This window comes from Bos javanicus, chromosome 15 (genome assembly GCF_032452875.1).
Source record: "Bos javanicus breed banteng chromosome 15, ARS-OSU_banteng_1.0, whole genome shotgun sequence".
NCBI classification, from domain to species: domain Eukaryota; kingdom Metazoa; phylum Chordata; class Mammalia; order Artiodactyla; family Bovidae; genus Bos; species Bos javanicus.
In genome coordinates this window covers 24,391,210-24,405,324 of record NC_083882.1, presented here as the reverse complement: position 1 = coordinate 24,405,324, position 14,115 = coordinate 24,391,210, and the positions used below count along the sequence as shown (strand labels likewise).

The following is a 14,115-nucleotide window of genomic DNA, read 5'->3' as shown; positions in this document are numbered from 1 at the left end:
GACCCAAACTTAGAATTGCAGTTTCCTGAATTTCCACTTTAAAAATTTTTTCTACATACAGTATGCTTTATTGACAGTTAAGGAGGCAAAGAATATTTGATTAATGCATGCAGTGTAAAATCACATTATTCAGTATTTTGTTCCTAAAATCCTTTGGTCTTGTCTTGTTTCTCGTCCTCCCCTTCTTTCTCCTTTTATCTAGGAGCAATAAATAAGTAAATGATACAAATCTAGATTCCTCTCTAGTTTTTTTTAGAAATCTTAATGTAGTTATATTAAACTATAAGCCTTTGTAACCTAAAGGACTAGCTGCTTTAAAACTGCATGCTTCCTTATGGTTCATAGAAGCTGAAAGGGTGAAAACCTCAGGTACAGAGAAGCTGTAGTCTTTGCAGAGCTAAAGCTGCATGTGTGACGTGGGATGAAATCATTATAACTGAGTTTTCTTTTTTAACAGACTTAAAGAACAGTATTGCAAGCACTACCCAGACTATTGAGCAGATGTACTGTGATCCTCTCCTCCGTCAGGTAGAATGAAAATTGATGGGAAGTAGTCAAGGCATGTTCTAATGGTGCTAATGGGATACAGACAGAGAAGTTGATGGTTTTCTTTGAAACTGAATGGAAACTTCCCTAAGATATAAAAATTAATTTTGGAAAGAAATATGTGTTATTCTATATTTTAGGCTAAAAAAAAGCAGTGTATCTTCCTTCTACCACCAACAGGATGTAAAATGTAGTTGTCTTGAGTTTGCCACATGGTATTTTTTCCATGTATTGGAAAGATTTGTTGTTAAATATTAATAAAATTTCTCATAAAATGGTAATTAAGCAGTACAGTGGAGGAAACCTGACCAGGGACTGGTTCCCCATCCTTTGTAAAGTACCATGATCCTTCATGATCCTTCATTTAGCAGTATGATTTTTAACCTTTATGTCTCTCTTAATTCCAAAAGATAGGTAGGCATGCTAGAAATTCTTACTTTCCACATATGTTTTTATTTAGAATAACATTCTGGGCATAGACGGGAAAGAGGCTGCAGTTAGGGGACTGCCCTCCACGGGCTTCTGTGTAAACGAGGGACTGTGGGAGGAGAACCCTCAGGTTCTCCCAGGAGGAGGGTCACAGGAAACCATAGTTATGCACCACGTGAATCTTGGGTGTTGACCATTTTCTATTTTCTATTCTTTAAAAAAATTTACTGTGTTTTTTTTAGTTCATCTTGAATCAACAAGATGTTTTGTTGATGTGAACCCTACATCAAACACACGTGTAAATGGGCAGTTTTCTTAGGTCTTATGGTTGGGTACACTTTGGAATTTTCGTGACGTAAACCCCTGTCGGATGACTTTGCTTTAACCTAACACGGGGAATGCTTTCTGACTTGCAGGTGCCTTATCGCTTGCACGCAGTCCTCGTTCACGAAGGACAGGCAAACGCGGGGCACTACTGGGCCTACGTCTATAATCAGCCGCGACAAGTCTGGCTCAAGTACAACGACATCTCTGTTACTGAGTCTTCCTGGGAAGAACTTGAAAGAGATTCCTATGGGGGCCAGAGAAATGTTAGTGCTTACTGCCTGATGTATATTAACGACAAGCTGCCCCACTTCAATGCAGGTAAAAATACTATAAGCAGAGGCCAGGCTAGGGGAGATTTTGTACTTCTCAGGGAAGGGAACAGTCTTGTAGTTTAAAAAAAAAAAAACAACTCGGATTTATTAGAAAGTAATGATGTGTTTAAGAAATACAAATCGTATAAAAGAGAAGAAAAAGGAAAAATAAGTTTGCTTTCCTACTTCCTTGAGCCCAGCAAATATCTGTTCTTAGGCTCCTAAGGTAGTCTTCTAGAAATGTTCTGTGCAGATGCTAGGTTTTATTTATTGATATCTCATGTACACCCCATTTTTTCCCACCAAATGGGATATTTTTCCATTCTGTTTGGCATCTTTTTCACTGTTTTTCTTAGTAATCTCTATTTTTATAAATAGAACCAAGTTATTCCAATTAACAACTATAAAATAATTTCCATTGCATGGAAGATATATATATATATATAATTAATTAAACCAGCCTCCTGTTGATAGACTTTTAAGCTGCCTCTAGTTTTTCCCTTTTTTAGTGACATTCTTGTGTGTGTATTTTTTGCACCTTTTGGAGAATAGCTAGATTTTACAAGTGGATTTGCCTCAGCGCTTTCAGACTTCTCCTAATACTGCTACTAATACTAACAGTAATCATAATTATCATTTATGCTGGTACTTTCCTCCTCACTGCATGCTTTCAAGCTTTATTTCTCTAATAACTTATTAACTCTTAACACGGAGGAGGCAGAGCAGAAATTCTTATCCCCCACATTTTCCAGCTGAGGTTCTGTACTTGTCGTACAGCCAGTAAATATTCTGGTTCCAGATTCTGTGCTGTTTTCCATGTATATTACTCTTTCTTTCTTCTTTCACATCTGAGATCATACAAGGCGTCTTCTTTTAATATTCAAACTTCACTGTGCTGCATAAGTAAGGAAGCATACAAGGCATTTTGTCTGGGCAGCAAGTGATCTTTTTCTTGGGCTTGGTGGGTAGGGGATGGAGAGACCGCTCACTTCACAGTAACTGATCGTCCTAATTACGTGTTTGCAGTGTGAGGGCAGAAACAGCTGCTCGTGGGAGTTTCTGTACAAACGATTGTGCTGGCTGTGGGTGGTATATAGGGGCCTTGTTATAACGGGTACAGCTCATCTATAGAAATAGACAAAAAGTGGGAGCTGTCATTTACTGAAAGTCTAGTTAACAGCAACCAGTATGTGGATGTGCTACTCTTCTGTAGGTTTTTATGATTTGTTTCGGTTGTAGGGTTGGAAATGAGATTGAATATGTCATTGATAGCCTTGTCATTTTTCATCATAGCCTTTAGTGAACCCCAGGTATTATTGACCTATTGATCTAACCTTTGTATCCCTTTGCTTTGTGGTAGCACTTGATTATGTGAACTTTAAGGCAATATAAACGTCTTGGTTTTCATTTTCAACCATCTTGAGATGGATATACTTTGTTATTTAATTCAGTTTATTATTATTATTTTTTGACCACACTGTATTGCATGTGAGATCTTATTTCCCTCACCACGGATCAAACCCATGTCCCCTACAGTGGAAGCTCAGAGTCCCAACCACTGCACCACCAGGGAAGTCCTGGAGATGGATATTCTTAACAGTAATAGGGGCACTGTTTACACTGATAAAACTGTTTATCTTGAAATTTCCATTGAATCTAATGATTTTCTGAATTCCCAAGAAATGTTTGTTCTTGCTGCTTTGTCTGTGATTGGCCTCTATTCCAAATCCTCACTTGTTACCATTGATTGATTCATTTAACAAATATTCAGTGTCCCTCCCTTCCAATATGCCAGCCACTGTTACTAGGGTACCATGACTATTGGCCTGATACTGTCAGCACTTCGGACAATGGATGGGTTATGTGCGTATTTTTCATTAAAAGTAAGAAAAAAGACAAAGTGTCTTACTTTCTTTTTTTCTGGAACGGAGCTTTGGTTTCCTTGAGACGTTTTGCTTGGTGGGACTCTGTTTTAACTGTGTCTTTGTTCTTCCTCAGAGGCGGCCCCAAATGAATTAGATCAGATGTCAGGAGAAGTAGAAGCCCTGTCTGTTGAACTTAAGCATTACATTCAGGAAGATAACTGGAGGTTTGAGCAGGAAGTGGAGGAATGGGAAGAAGAGCAGTCTTGTAAAATTCCTCAGATGGCATCTTCCACCAGCTCAGCATCACAGGACTTCTCTCCATCTCAAGGTATCTGAGCAGGCTGTTTATGCCAGTGACTTGGGGGAGTTCACGCTGCACTCCCGTAGCCAGCCCCGTGCGCATCCTTTGAGTGAGCCATGCCATGCTCTGCACAGTGTGATCAGAGTTGGTGTTGCACAGCCTGACAGCCTAGCTTGTGGCTCTAGACAGTCAGTTCTGCTGAGCAGAAGTAATAGCAGAAGGATTAGCAGCTAGCTACCTGGACTTTCACTCTGTTTAGTGCTTGCTCGTTTCCCAGGTTGCAGGAGAAACTATGGTAAGATTAATAGGTAGATTTTATGAAAACTATTCTGTAAAGTGATCTTCCTAACGGATAGTTATTTATAGGAAGCCTTTTTGCCATGAAGAAATATGATAATATTGGGAGCACATTAAACTTTACAGAGTCATCAGTGACTCCTTGCTGAAGTAGCTGTTTCTTTTAGCTACTTGTTTCTAGGGGAAATTTACATAATTTTTTCAAAAGGTGAGTTAGAAGGTGTGCACATTAAACTTTGTATCCAGTCCTGCTTGCCTTGTAGAGTGTTCTAGTGGTTTTATTACCAGATGCTGATTCGTACCTGCTGTTCTTTCTCAGAATCTTCAGTAGCCTCTTCCCATGGGGCTCGGTGCCTGTCCTCTGAGCACGCTGTGATCGTGAAGGAGCAGACTGCCCAGGCGATTGCAAACACAGCACATGCCTATGAGAACAGTGGCGTAGAAGCTGCACTGAGTGAGGTGAGAGGCCGGGAAGCCCAGAATCTGGAGGGGTGGGCTTTCGGCAATAATTGCCACAGTTTTCTCACTTTTCTGTTATTCTGTGTCTGCTGCATTTAACCAATCCCTCTTTATTTCTGTTTTTTTCTTACTCTTTCTCTCCATTCTGCTGCCACAGCTTAAGGAAGCTGAACCCAAGAAGCCCATGCCCCCGGAAACAAACCTTGCAGAGCAGTCAGAGCAGCCCCCACAGGCTCGTGACGCAGAGTCTGCTGCCCAGCCTAATGCTGAGGTCTCTGAAGTCGAGATTCCCAGTGTGGGAAGGATTCTGGTTAGATCTGATGCAGATGGATATGATGAGGAGGTACAGAGATGAGTCAGGGTCTAGCTGTCTGTTGTCAGTCTTGTATTTCCTTCTCAAGTGACTAAGCATAGCTGTGTAAGGTGTTTGGCAACAGTGTTTTCTCCTAGACACAGGTGGTGGGCAAGAGGGCCTTAGTCACACTGCTGCCAGCAGGTCTCTACTCAGACCTGTCCTTACAAGGCCACTGTGGAGTCCAGGTGGCTCAGAAAGGTAGAATTTAGTTCCATGCGTCATATCCTGAACACAAAATTGCCTTTTAAATTAGGAGTCTTTGGTAATATTAGCCTATTGCATTTCCTCCAAATATGAAAATTTCAGTTGTCTAGTGAGCAGGTCAAATGTGAGTTGACCTGGTTTTAACTCGGAAGCTCCGGGGAGGAGCTGCAGATTTCCAGGCTGTTCGCTGTCTGCCTTCTTTGCAGCAGTCACCACACACTAACAGTCCTGAATCCTGTCCTCAGGTTTCTGTGGGATGGTTTTTTTTTTAATCATTGCAAGGTTTTCACATTATAAAGTCCTATTTGTGCACCTGCTAGTTTCAGACTGTTTGAAATGTGCTGTTCACCCAGATAAAAGCTCTGAAAGACCGATGTATTTAGGATGGACACCCAAACCTCGGAACTCAGGTGGAATTCTCACCTCAGACCTTTCCCCTCTGAGAGCTGTAACTTACCTTGATTGTATAGCAGTGCCACATCGTAGGTATTTTTAGACATACCTCTTTATTCATCTGCTAAATTAGAGAGCGTCTGTAGGAATAGCTGGTCATGGGCAAGGTCTGTGGTCGTGCAGAGGGCCAGGGGCCGCTAGTGTGGAGCGGGGTGTGTGAGCCTGCCCCTGCAGTGGCCGCTGGCTGGGGAGCACGCCGCCCCACTTCCTTGCGGCGGTCTGTTCACCTTTCTTTCACAGTCTTCTTCTGAACCCTTCTTCTCTGCTTTCTCTCTGTGTTTTGTGTCCTCTTGTGGTAGGTGATGCTGAGCCCTGCCATGCAAGGGGTCATCCTGGCCATAGCTAAAGCCCGTCAGACCTTTGACCGAGATGGGTCTGAAGCAGGGCTTATTAAGGTATCTCTGTTTTGTCTTGTCTTTTAAATTCTCATTTAATTAGGATTAAATTCTAATCCTTATACCACAGGGATCATAATCATGGGGCAGTGATTATATCAGATGCTAAAAAAATGTCTTTCATTGAAGTAAAACGTAAAACTCCCTTTGCTGCCCGGCCAACAGCCCAGCCATTCCACGGCACTGATGGCTCCTCCTCTCGTGGCAGTAACACAGCCTCGGTGCTCAGGTCACACCTGGCCTGGAGTAACCTCCTGGTTCTTAGGAGGTGCCTATTAATAAAGCTGTGAGTGAGACCTTGCCTTTGTAATTTGGAGGCTGTGATATAAGAAAGTAGGCCATGCTTTTTAAGGTGTTTGAATAAAATTTAAGAAAAGAAATACATTTGGCTTTTTAAATTTCAGGTCCTTGGTACTCAAAGATAAACGCCTGAAACAATTAAAACTTTTGTTTTTCTGAGCACTGTATGAGGAAAATGATTTTCTTGTGAGTACAGGATGTCTCTGGTGCTAGAGGAGTTTTGTTCTTTTTTGAAAGGCAAAGAGATTATAGGCTCCAGTTGCCTCTGTCATTCCTCAATAAGAACTTCTTAGAAGTCTTCTTAGAGTGATGAAAACCCCCTTAGGCAGCGGTTTCTGTGTGTATAAGCCCACCATGCCCCCTTTTCTGACTACCAGTTCTGTCTTCAATAGGCATTCCATGAAGAGTACTCCAGGCTCTATCAGCTCGCCAAGGAGACCCCCACCTCTCACAGTGATCCTCGTCTTCAGCACGTGCTCATCTACTTCTTCCAAAATGAAGCGCCTAAAAGGGTAGTAGAGCGGACCCTTCTGGAACAATTTGCCGATAAAAACCTTAGCTATGATGAAAGGTGAGAAGGGAGTACTTCGGTGAACCACCCTTCCTTCTATGTTGACTTAGTCCTCTGGAGGGGAAATGGTCATTGCTTTCTTAACTTTGTCCACAGATCGATCAGTATTATGAAGGTGGCTCAAGCAAAACTGAAGGAGATTGGTCCTGATGACATGAATATGGAAGAGTACAAGGTGAGGTCTTCTCTTTACGTCTACAAAGCAAACATATAAATTTCTAAGGCAACCCTAACAATTAAAAAACAAACAAAAAGGTAAGGAGGCCAAGCTGTTGAAACATTTGGGGCTGTCATTTATGTGTTCTTCTCGTGCGTGCTAAGTCACTTCAGTGGTGTCCAACTCTTTGTGACCGTACGGACTGTAGCCTGCCAAACTCCTCCGTCCATGGGATTCTCCAGGCAAGAATACTGGAGTGGGTTGCCATTTCCTTCTCCAATATGTTCCTCCTCGTATAGTAAATTATACATATGCACCAATATATTTATAATCCAATTTGTACAACTTGTAGTAATACTAATAAACTTTATAAGCTATAAAGCAAACAATTTTATATTATCGCCAAGACTCCCACCACCTTTCAAAAAAAGCTGAGTCAGAATGAATGATCTTTTCTTAACCCTTTGAATGGCCAGTTTCTTTATGCCATTCTTCTCTTCAGCTGATCAGCACTTCATTTCCCTTAAATACTCACTTTAGAGAAGGCAGTAGCACCCCACTCCAGTACTCTTGCCTGGAAAATCCCATGGACGGAGGAGCCTGGTAGGCTGCAGTCCATGGGGTCGCTAAGAGTCAGACACGACTGAGCGACTTCACTTTCAGTTTTCCCTTTCATGCATTGGAGAAGGAAATGGCAACCCAATCCAGTGTTCTTGCCTGGAGAATCCCAGGGACGGGGGAGCCTGGTGGGCTGCTGTCTATGGGGTCGTACAGGGTCGGACACGACTGAAGCGACTTAGCAGCAGCAGCAGCCTTGTCCTAGGCAATATAATTCGTGACTTCGTGGTTTTGGTTTGCTTTAAATAATACAGTTTTCTAATATTTCTGTATTCAAAACTAAATTTTTATGCATTAAAATGCACGCTTGACTACAGATTTCCAAAAACAAAACACATCATGTAGGTACGACACTGTTGTGTGCCACCTCGGTGTGCCCTACTCATCGCCCCTGGCCCCCACCCCCCACCCCCCCAGGCAAGGTTAGTGTTGTTCCTGAGATTGGAGCGGCCTTGACCTTCTGTCTTCCCTCATCTGAATGGCTTCCTCAGAACTCGGGAGGCCATTCATTCAGACCAGAGCTGAATGACTTTGGCGTGGGTGTTGGAAGTTAAGATCCGAAATTCTAAAGCTCATGTGAAGTGAATATTTCTGTTGCTCGGCGGCAGGAACAGGACATGGAAAATTAAGGTCAGCGGTAGACTTTTATCATAAATGTCCAGTACTTTATTATCTGAAAGCTTTTGTGTCTCCTGTTTTTGTGCTGGGCCATATGAGCTCCGTAAGTATTAGTACTGAGTTTGAAACTTGCTGTGGGGAAAAGGGTAGAAGTAGTTTTGGTCAGAATCATGAATGGCTGTCATTCCTTTTCAGAAGTGGCATGAAGATTACAGTTTGTTTCGAAAGGTGTCTGTGTATCTGCTGACAGGCCTGGAACTCTATCAGAAAGGAAAGTAAGTGGCGACTCATGTTGCCGAGCGTACTGGTTGTGGATGCCCACCAGGAACTCTAAGGACCACAGCCCCTTCCACACCCCCACCGTGTCTCTACCTTTTTCAGTGTTCTGCTTCACGTTTGCACTGAACATCAAACATGTATCTTCATCTTTTATATAATGATAGATTTCTTGGTTGAGAGATATAATGGCCAATTTTCTTCGTGATAAATGAAAATGAACTCAGAAAATGAATTTTAGAGTCAGTGTGGACCGTAGTGAGCCTCTCGTCCACTTCCTTGTTGTAGAGTTGGGAGAAACAGAAGTCCAGGGAAGTGCCATGATTAGCCTTGAGCTTCTCGGCCAGTTTGCAGAGGAGCTGAGGCTGGCTGTGGTCTTTGGCCCTCTTTTCCACCTGCACCATGCTGCCTCCATGCTTAAGACTTTTCCATCCCTGTAGCCAGTTCCATTCTTGTATTAGAGAGTGATGGGGACTAAGCCCTGGGTTTGGGAAAGGAGCACTGAGCTGTTTTTCATCGATAACTTTCTCAGGTACCAAGAAGCGCTTTCCTACCTGGTGTATGCCTACCAAAGTAATGCCACTCTGCTGATGAAGGGGCCCCAGCGGGGCGTAAAGGAGTCGGTGATCGCTTTATACCGAAGAAAATGCCTTCTGGTGTGTACTCTGTATAAAGCCTGACAATTTTTGTGTTTTATTGTATTTATTTACCTCTGTTCCTAGAAGCCAGGAAGAAATATAACATAAAACAAAAAAAACCTCCTGCAGGTTTTAGATTGTTCTAAACCCTCAAGAGTAGTTCTACATTGAAACAGATTAAGTTACTTCAGTGAACATCATTCTTCTTCCGCCCCTGATAGAAATTAGGTGAGAACCTCATCTCCCCTTTTTGGTGCTCTTCATGTGTGCTGCATCATAGCTTATATATCACACGCCTCTCGGCAAGATGGTGAGTTCCTTGAGCATAGACCCTCTTCTTAGTCAGCCTTTCTCTGTGCCTGGCACACAGTAAGCATATAATAAACATGTGTTTTCTATGTTCCCTAATTAATAAGCTAGTAGATGAGAAGCTTTAGTGATGTCTAAAGAGACTCCAGTTTTTAAAAGGTTTGAACCATAAGGATTGATCCTGCCATTCTGTTAACATTCTTGTCATAAACCACAGGAGATCTAGCCCGGTCGTTTTGCACTTGGCTGCTGTGTGGGAAGGCGCACCCATAGTCTGTCTGCCTCCCCAGGGGTCCCTCCAGGTGCTTGTCTTCAGAAAACTGCAGAGGCGGCTTAACCTCAGGCTAAGCTTGCGTTGGGCCTCCCTGCCACCCAGCAGGATCACCCTCCACCAAGGAGCAGTCAGGCCCGCATTTCTGCCACTACCTCTCGTTAATGCCAAATGGAAGAGATTAAGTTGTGACATGTATGTATCTCAGAAGCTTCATTTTCTTATTATACTTGGATTCCTGTGTCAGTTGTAGATACGGCAGGGCACTTTGAAGCTGAAAAGGGAGCCTTGTAGATTTGATGGACCGCAAGTGCTTTTATTTTTTAAATCACCAAATAGAGATTATGTTTTGAACGTCCTGCTCAGCTGCCACAGGAAGGCAGTAATAAGGATTTGGCTTCTTTCCGTCTCTGGCTCTCAGTTCCCGGTGTGTGTCAGAATCACCTAAGGGGCTTTCACATGTTGGTGCCCAGGCCTCCTTCAGACGGTTAAACCAGTCTCCTGGTGAGGGGCCTGGGCACCACCTTGTCTTCTGCAGGTGATTTTTGAGTTTTGGTGAAGAGTGAGAACCATCAAATAGGTCTTTTGATAGAAGCAGGTGTTAAATATGACCTTGACTTATAAGTTTAGGCCACTTGGTAAGAGGCTTTGCTGCATTCGGATCACCTTGGGGGCATTTAAAGAAAAAAAATCCCAGTGCCTAGGTCAGCCAAATACCAATCAAAGCAGCATGAGTGTGTTAGGGTATCTGTGGTTTTTAAGGATCCCGGGCAATTCCAATGTACAGTGAAGTTTGGGAACTACTTGTTTAAATATTTGTCTTCTTTTTGAGACTTTTTTCCCCACTGTTTTTTATCCATAGGAGCTGAATGCCAAAGCAGCTTCTCTCTTTGAAACAAACGATGAGCACTCTGTAACAGAGGGTATTAATGTGATGAATGAGCTGATCATTCCCTGTATTCACCTTATCATTAATAATGACATCTCCAAGGATGACCTGGATGCCATTGAGGTCATGAGAAACCACTGGTGCTCTTACCTTGGGCAGGATATCGCAGGTGTGTTGTTTGTTGCCATTGCTAATAATTTCTAAGACCCCTGAGAGTTCTAGAAATGACAGATGGACTCTGTAGCACTGGTTGTCAAACCTTTTTAAGGGATTGGAATCCCCGAGCATATAAATGCATGAAAATTACATCTGTTGTATTGAAACAAGGAACAGGACCCTGAACCCCTGTCCTTAGCCTCCCCTTACCTCCTCTTTGGTTGCTGAATCACCTCCACAGCTAGCCACACAGCTCTATTTGGAAAAAAATATCACTGTGCTCCAGCAATGTTAGACTGCTGTTACTTTTCCATCTGCCAAAATCTGAACTTGAACTTTGTAGTTTAAATATTAAAAAAAATCTGTTTATGCGGCTTGATTACCTGTCAGTGCCATAATTAAATTTTCCTGTGACTTGAAGTTGCAAGACATAAACATTTTATTAACTGTGATGCCTTCAAGGTTAATAAATTAGTAAATGGGATGTTTGTGCCTGTCCAAAGCATTTTGGAGAGAGAGCCTAAAACTAGATATTTTTAGGCGAGTTTAGTTGACTTAGAAAGTTGTTATGTATCCTAATATGAAGCCTCTTTGTTGCTCACTGATGTAAAGATATTCTGGTGATTTGTCAAAGTGTTCAAGTTTATGATATTTATTGAAAAAATCTATAATAATTAGTAACTAAGAATTTCATTTTAATGTTTTCAGTTTTTGTTTAAACTGTGTGTGACGTTATACCTTTACTTAATGCCATGTACACACTGGTATATTTTAATTGAAGGATAAGACCAGCGTTATCTTTATGGCAGTAGTATGTTCACAGCACATTATATTTATGGTACTTTCTCAAATTTTAAAGGATGATTGATTAGAAGACATGTCCATAATGAAGTGAATATATAGTGTTATCCTGCCGCATGTCAGATGCCTTAAAACAATGACCTAAAACTGCTATAGTCGGCAAATAGGTCTTTGCTCTTGATTTGGCCTGAAGGAATCGTCATTTGTCATTAGCTGGCCAGAACAATGCTTTGAACTTGGAGGTTGTTGCAGACTTAGTAGTTTTAACTCAAGAGATTTATTTAGCTGTATACTAACCATCTATTTTCCCTCCACAGAAAATCTGCAGCTGTGCTTAGGGGAGTTTCTACCCAGACTTCTAGATCCTTCTGCAGAAATCATTGTCTTAAAGGAGCCTCCAACTATTCGGCCCAATTCTCCCTATGACCTTTGTAGCCGATTTGCAGCTGTCATGGAGTCAATTCAAGGAGTGTCAGCTGTGACAGTGAAATAAGCCCCCACGTGTTCAAGACCCAGTCTGGTCTTTGGTTGACCGTCTGTTGCACAGAAGTCTGTTGTCACAGTGTTTACCCTGGGAAAGGGATTAGGTGGGAAAGTGAGACTCAGATCGAGATCCTAACTATGCTGTGTGTGTAAAGAAGGGTTGAAAATAAAACTGCACTTTTTAGGTACAGAATCATAGAAGCAATTTCACGAAAAAAGGCAGGAACCAGTGTATTAAGGCATTGATTTGTGGCAGAAGCCCTGAAATGTCTCTTGTCCCTGCAAGACAGCCTGGGTTTTTCTGAGCCTCAGAGTATCCTTCAGGCATCAGTATTTTTGACAGCAGACTAAAAGGGTGATTCATCAGGACCTGAACTGTATGAACAGCTACTCGTTATTTTATCAGATACAGATGACATTAAAAAAAATTAGCTGCAAGGGAGGAGATGAAAAAATGGGTTGTTGCCCGGCTCTTGACAGGAGATGAAAAAAATAGGTTGTTGATGAGCCACCACCCTTTCACATGTGGGTAGAACATAAGGTCATGTGGCAGTAAGAGGCTGAAAAGTCAAAAGAAGGCTGCCTCTCCTTTCTTCCTTCGATTTTATTTTATATTTTTAAATAAACCAGAAAACCTCATACTCAGTCCCGAGTGAAAGAAAGGAGAAAGCATTAAGGACATCAGATGGAAGAGCAGCATTGTGAAACTTGACTAAAGATCACATTTTCAGAGTTGTTAACTATTTAAAGGTAAATTTTTCTAGCATCTGAAAATGGCTAAAACACATGGCTAAGGCTGCTGCTGGTCCAGAAGAACATTATGACACCCCACCCCCTTTTTTCCTTTTAAAAAGTAGGGGATGTGGGTTTGTAAAAAAATATATATATGTATATGTAGAGAGAGAAATATCCCGTTGACCATTTTTAGAAGGCTCCAGATTGGGTATTGTGTTTTAACCAAATTTTAAAGATTACCAGGGGAATTGTGGGAGGGTCAAAGACTTGATACAACTATGCAGATTTTATAAATGTGCAATAAAAGTATTTGTTTTACCTTTGGTATGCAGTATGGCCTTTGTTTATATATGTTCTATTTTGGAAATGGATGGACTCAGTAAGCATTTCTCATGTTTCAGTTTTTCTTCTTACAGAGAAAAGAGCAGATTAAAGGGTTAAGAAGCTTGATGGGAATGAAAAGTGTCAACTAAAAATAGTCACAACCTGAAAGCAGAGAGAGGTTTTATTCGGTGGGAATTTTTAGAACTTCAAGCCTGGGAGGCAGCCTCTCAAGTAGCCCCGAGAAACTGCTCCAAGGAGGCGACGGGGAAAGGAGTCAGGTTATATAGAAGTTTGTACCAAAGAGAGGTAGATAGTCTGAACATCAAAGATTACTGATAATTAAGGAAAACCAGCTATCACAAAGAGTTCAGCGCTCTTCTCTATGGGAAGGTGCAAGCATCTGGGCTCACTGAACTCATTCCTTTCCTATGCATCTCAGCTGTCTGGGGGCATTGTTCTCCCTGTTCGGGCCCTCTGGGCTCAGAAACGGACATTTGGAGGCCTTGAACCACAGCTGGCTGTGACCTCCTTTCTAGATAGGGCAGGGGATACTCCCATTTCACAAAGGCAAGTCACTTCTTGAGCAACGCCTAGTGGTGTCTGATTTCCTCTCATTTGCTGTTGCATTGCACTTGAGTGTATTCACATCGTAATTTGATTCAGAAGGCAAAAAAGTTTTTCTTGAAGCTGAATATTTTATATTTTGGTCAAATGAATGGTTAAGCCATCTTTTACAGATATTCAGAGGTGCTTTTGTGTTTTAAAACTCACTGCAAAGATTTTTTTCATGGGGAATTGATTAATTTTCTTACTCATTGATTGTGTGTGTGCTAAGTCGCTTCAGTCATGTCTGACTCTTTGCGACCCCATGGACTGTAACCCTCCAGACTCCTGTGTCTATGGGATTCTCCAGGCAAGAATACTGGAGTGGGTTGCCATTTCCTCCTCCAGGGGATCTTCCCAATACAGGGAGCAAACCCACGTCTCTTGGCATTGGCAGGTGGGTTCTTTACTGTTAGTGCTACCT

General features: G+C 42.0%; 1 protein-coding gene across 13 annotated transcripts in view; it reads left to right on the top strand.

Moving 5' to 3' along the window:
* Positions 1-13,082, top strand: part of USP28 (ubiquitin specific peptidase 28) — a 71,919-nt gene extending 58,837 nt beyond the window's left edge. For 6 of the 13 annotated variants that reach the window (XM_061440349.1, XM_061440346.1, XM_061440345.1 and 3 more), the window contains 12 exons: positions 458-528; positions 1,392-1,620; positions 3,612-3,806; positions 4,396-4,535; positions 4,693-4,878; positions 5,847-5,942; positions 6,635-6,813; positions 6,910-6,988; positions 8,402-8,481; positions 9,015-9,138; positions 10,563-10,758; positions 11,864-13,082. In XM_061440349.1, the coding sequence (XP_061296333.1) occupies positions 458-528; positions 1,392-1,620; positions 3,612-3,806; positions 4,396-4,535; positions 4,693-4,878; positions 5,847-5,942; positions 6,635-6,813; positions 6,910-6,988; positions 8,402-8,481; positions 9,015-9,138; positions 10,563-10,758; positions 11,864-12,039 (1,751 nt within the window). In that variant the 3' untranslated portion in view covers positions 12,040-13,082. The remainder of the gene's footprint in view (positions 1-457; positions 529-1,391; positions 1,621-3,611; positions 3,807-4,395; positions 4,536-4,692; positions 4,879-5,846; positions 5,943-6,634; positions 6,814-6,909; positions 6,989-8,401; positions 8,482-9,014; positions 9,139-10,562; positions 10,759-11,863) is intronic. The other 7 variants (XM_061440356.1, XM_061440353.1, XM_061440352.1 and 4 more) reach the window with 3 other exon arrangements.
* Positions 13,083-14,115: the final 1,033 nt, after the last annotated feature.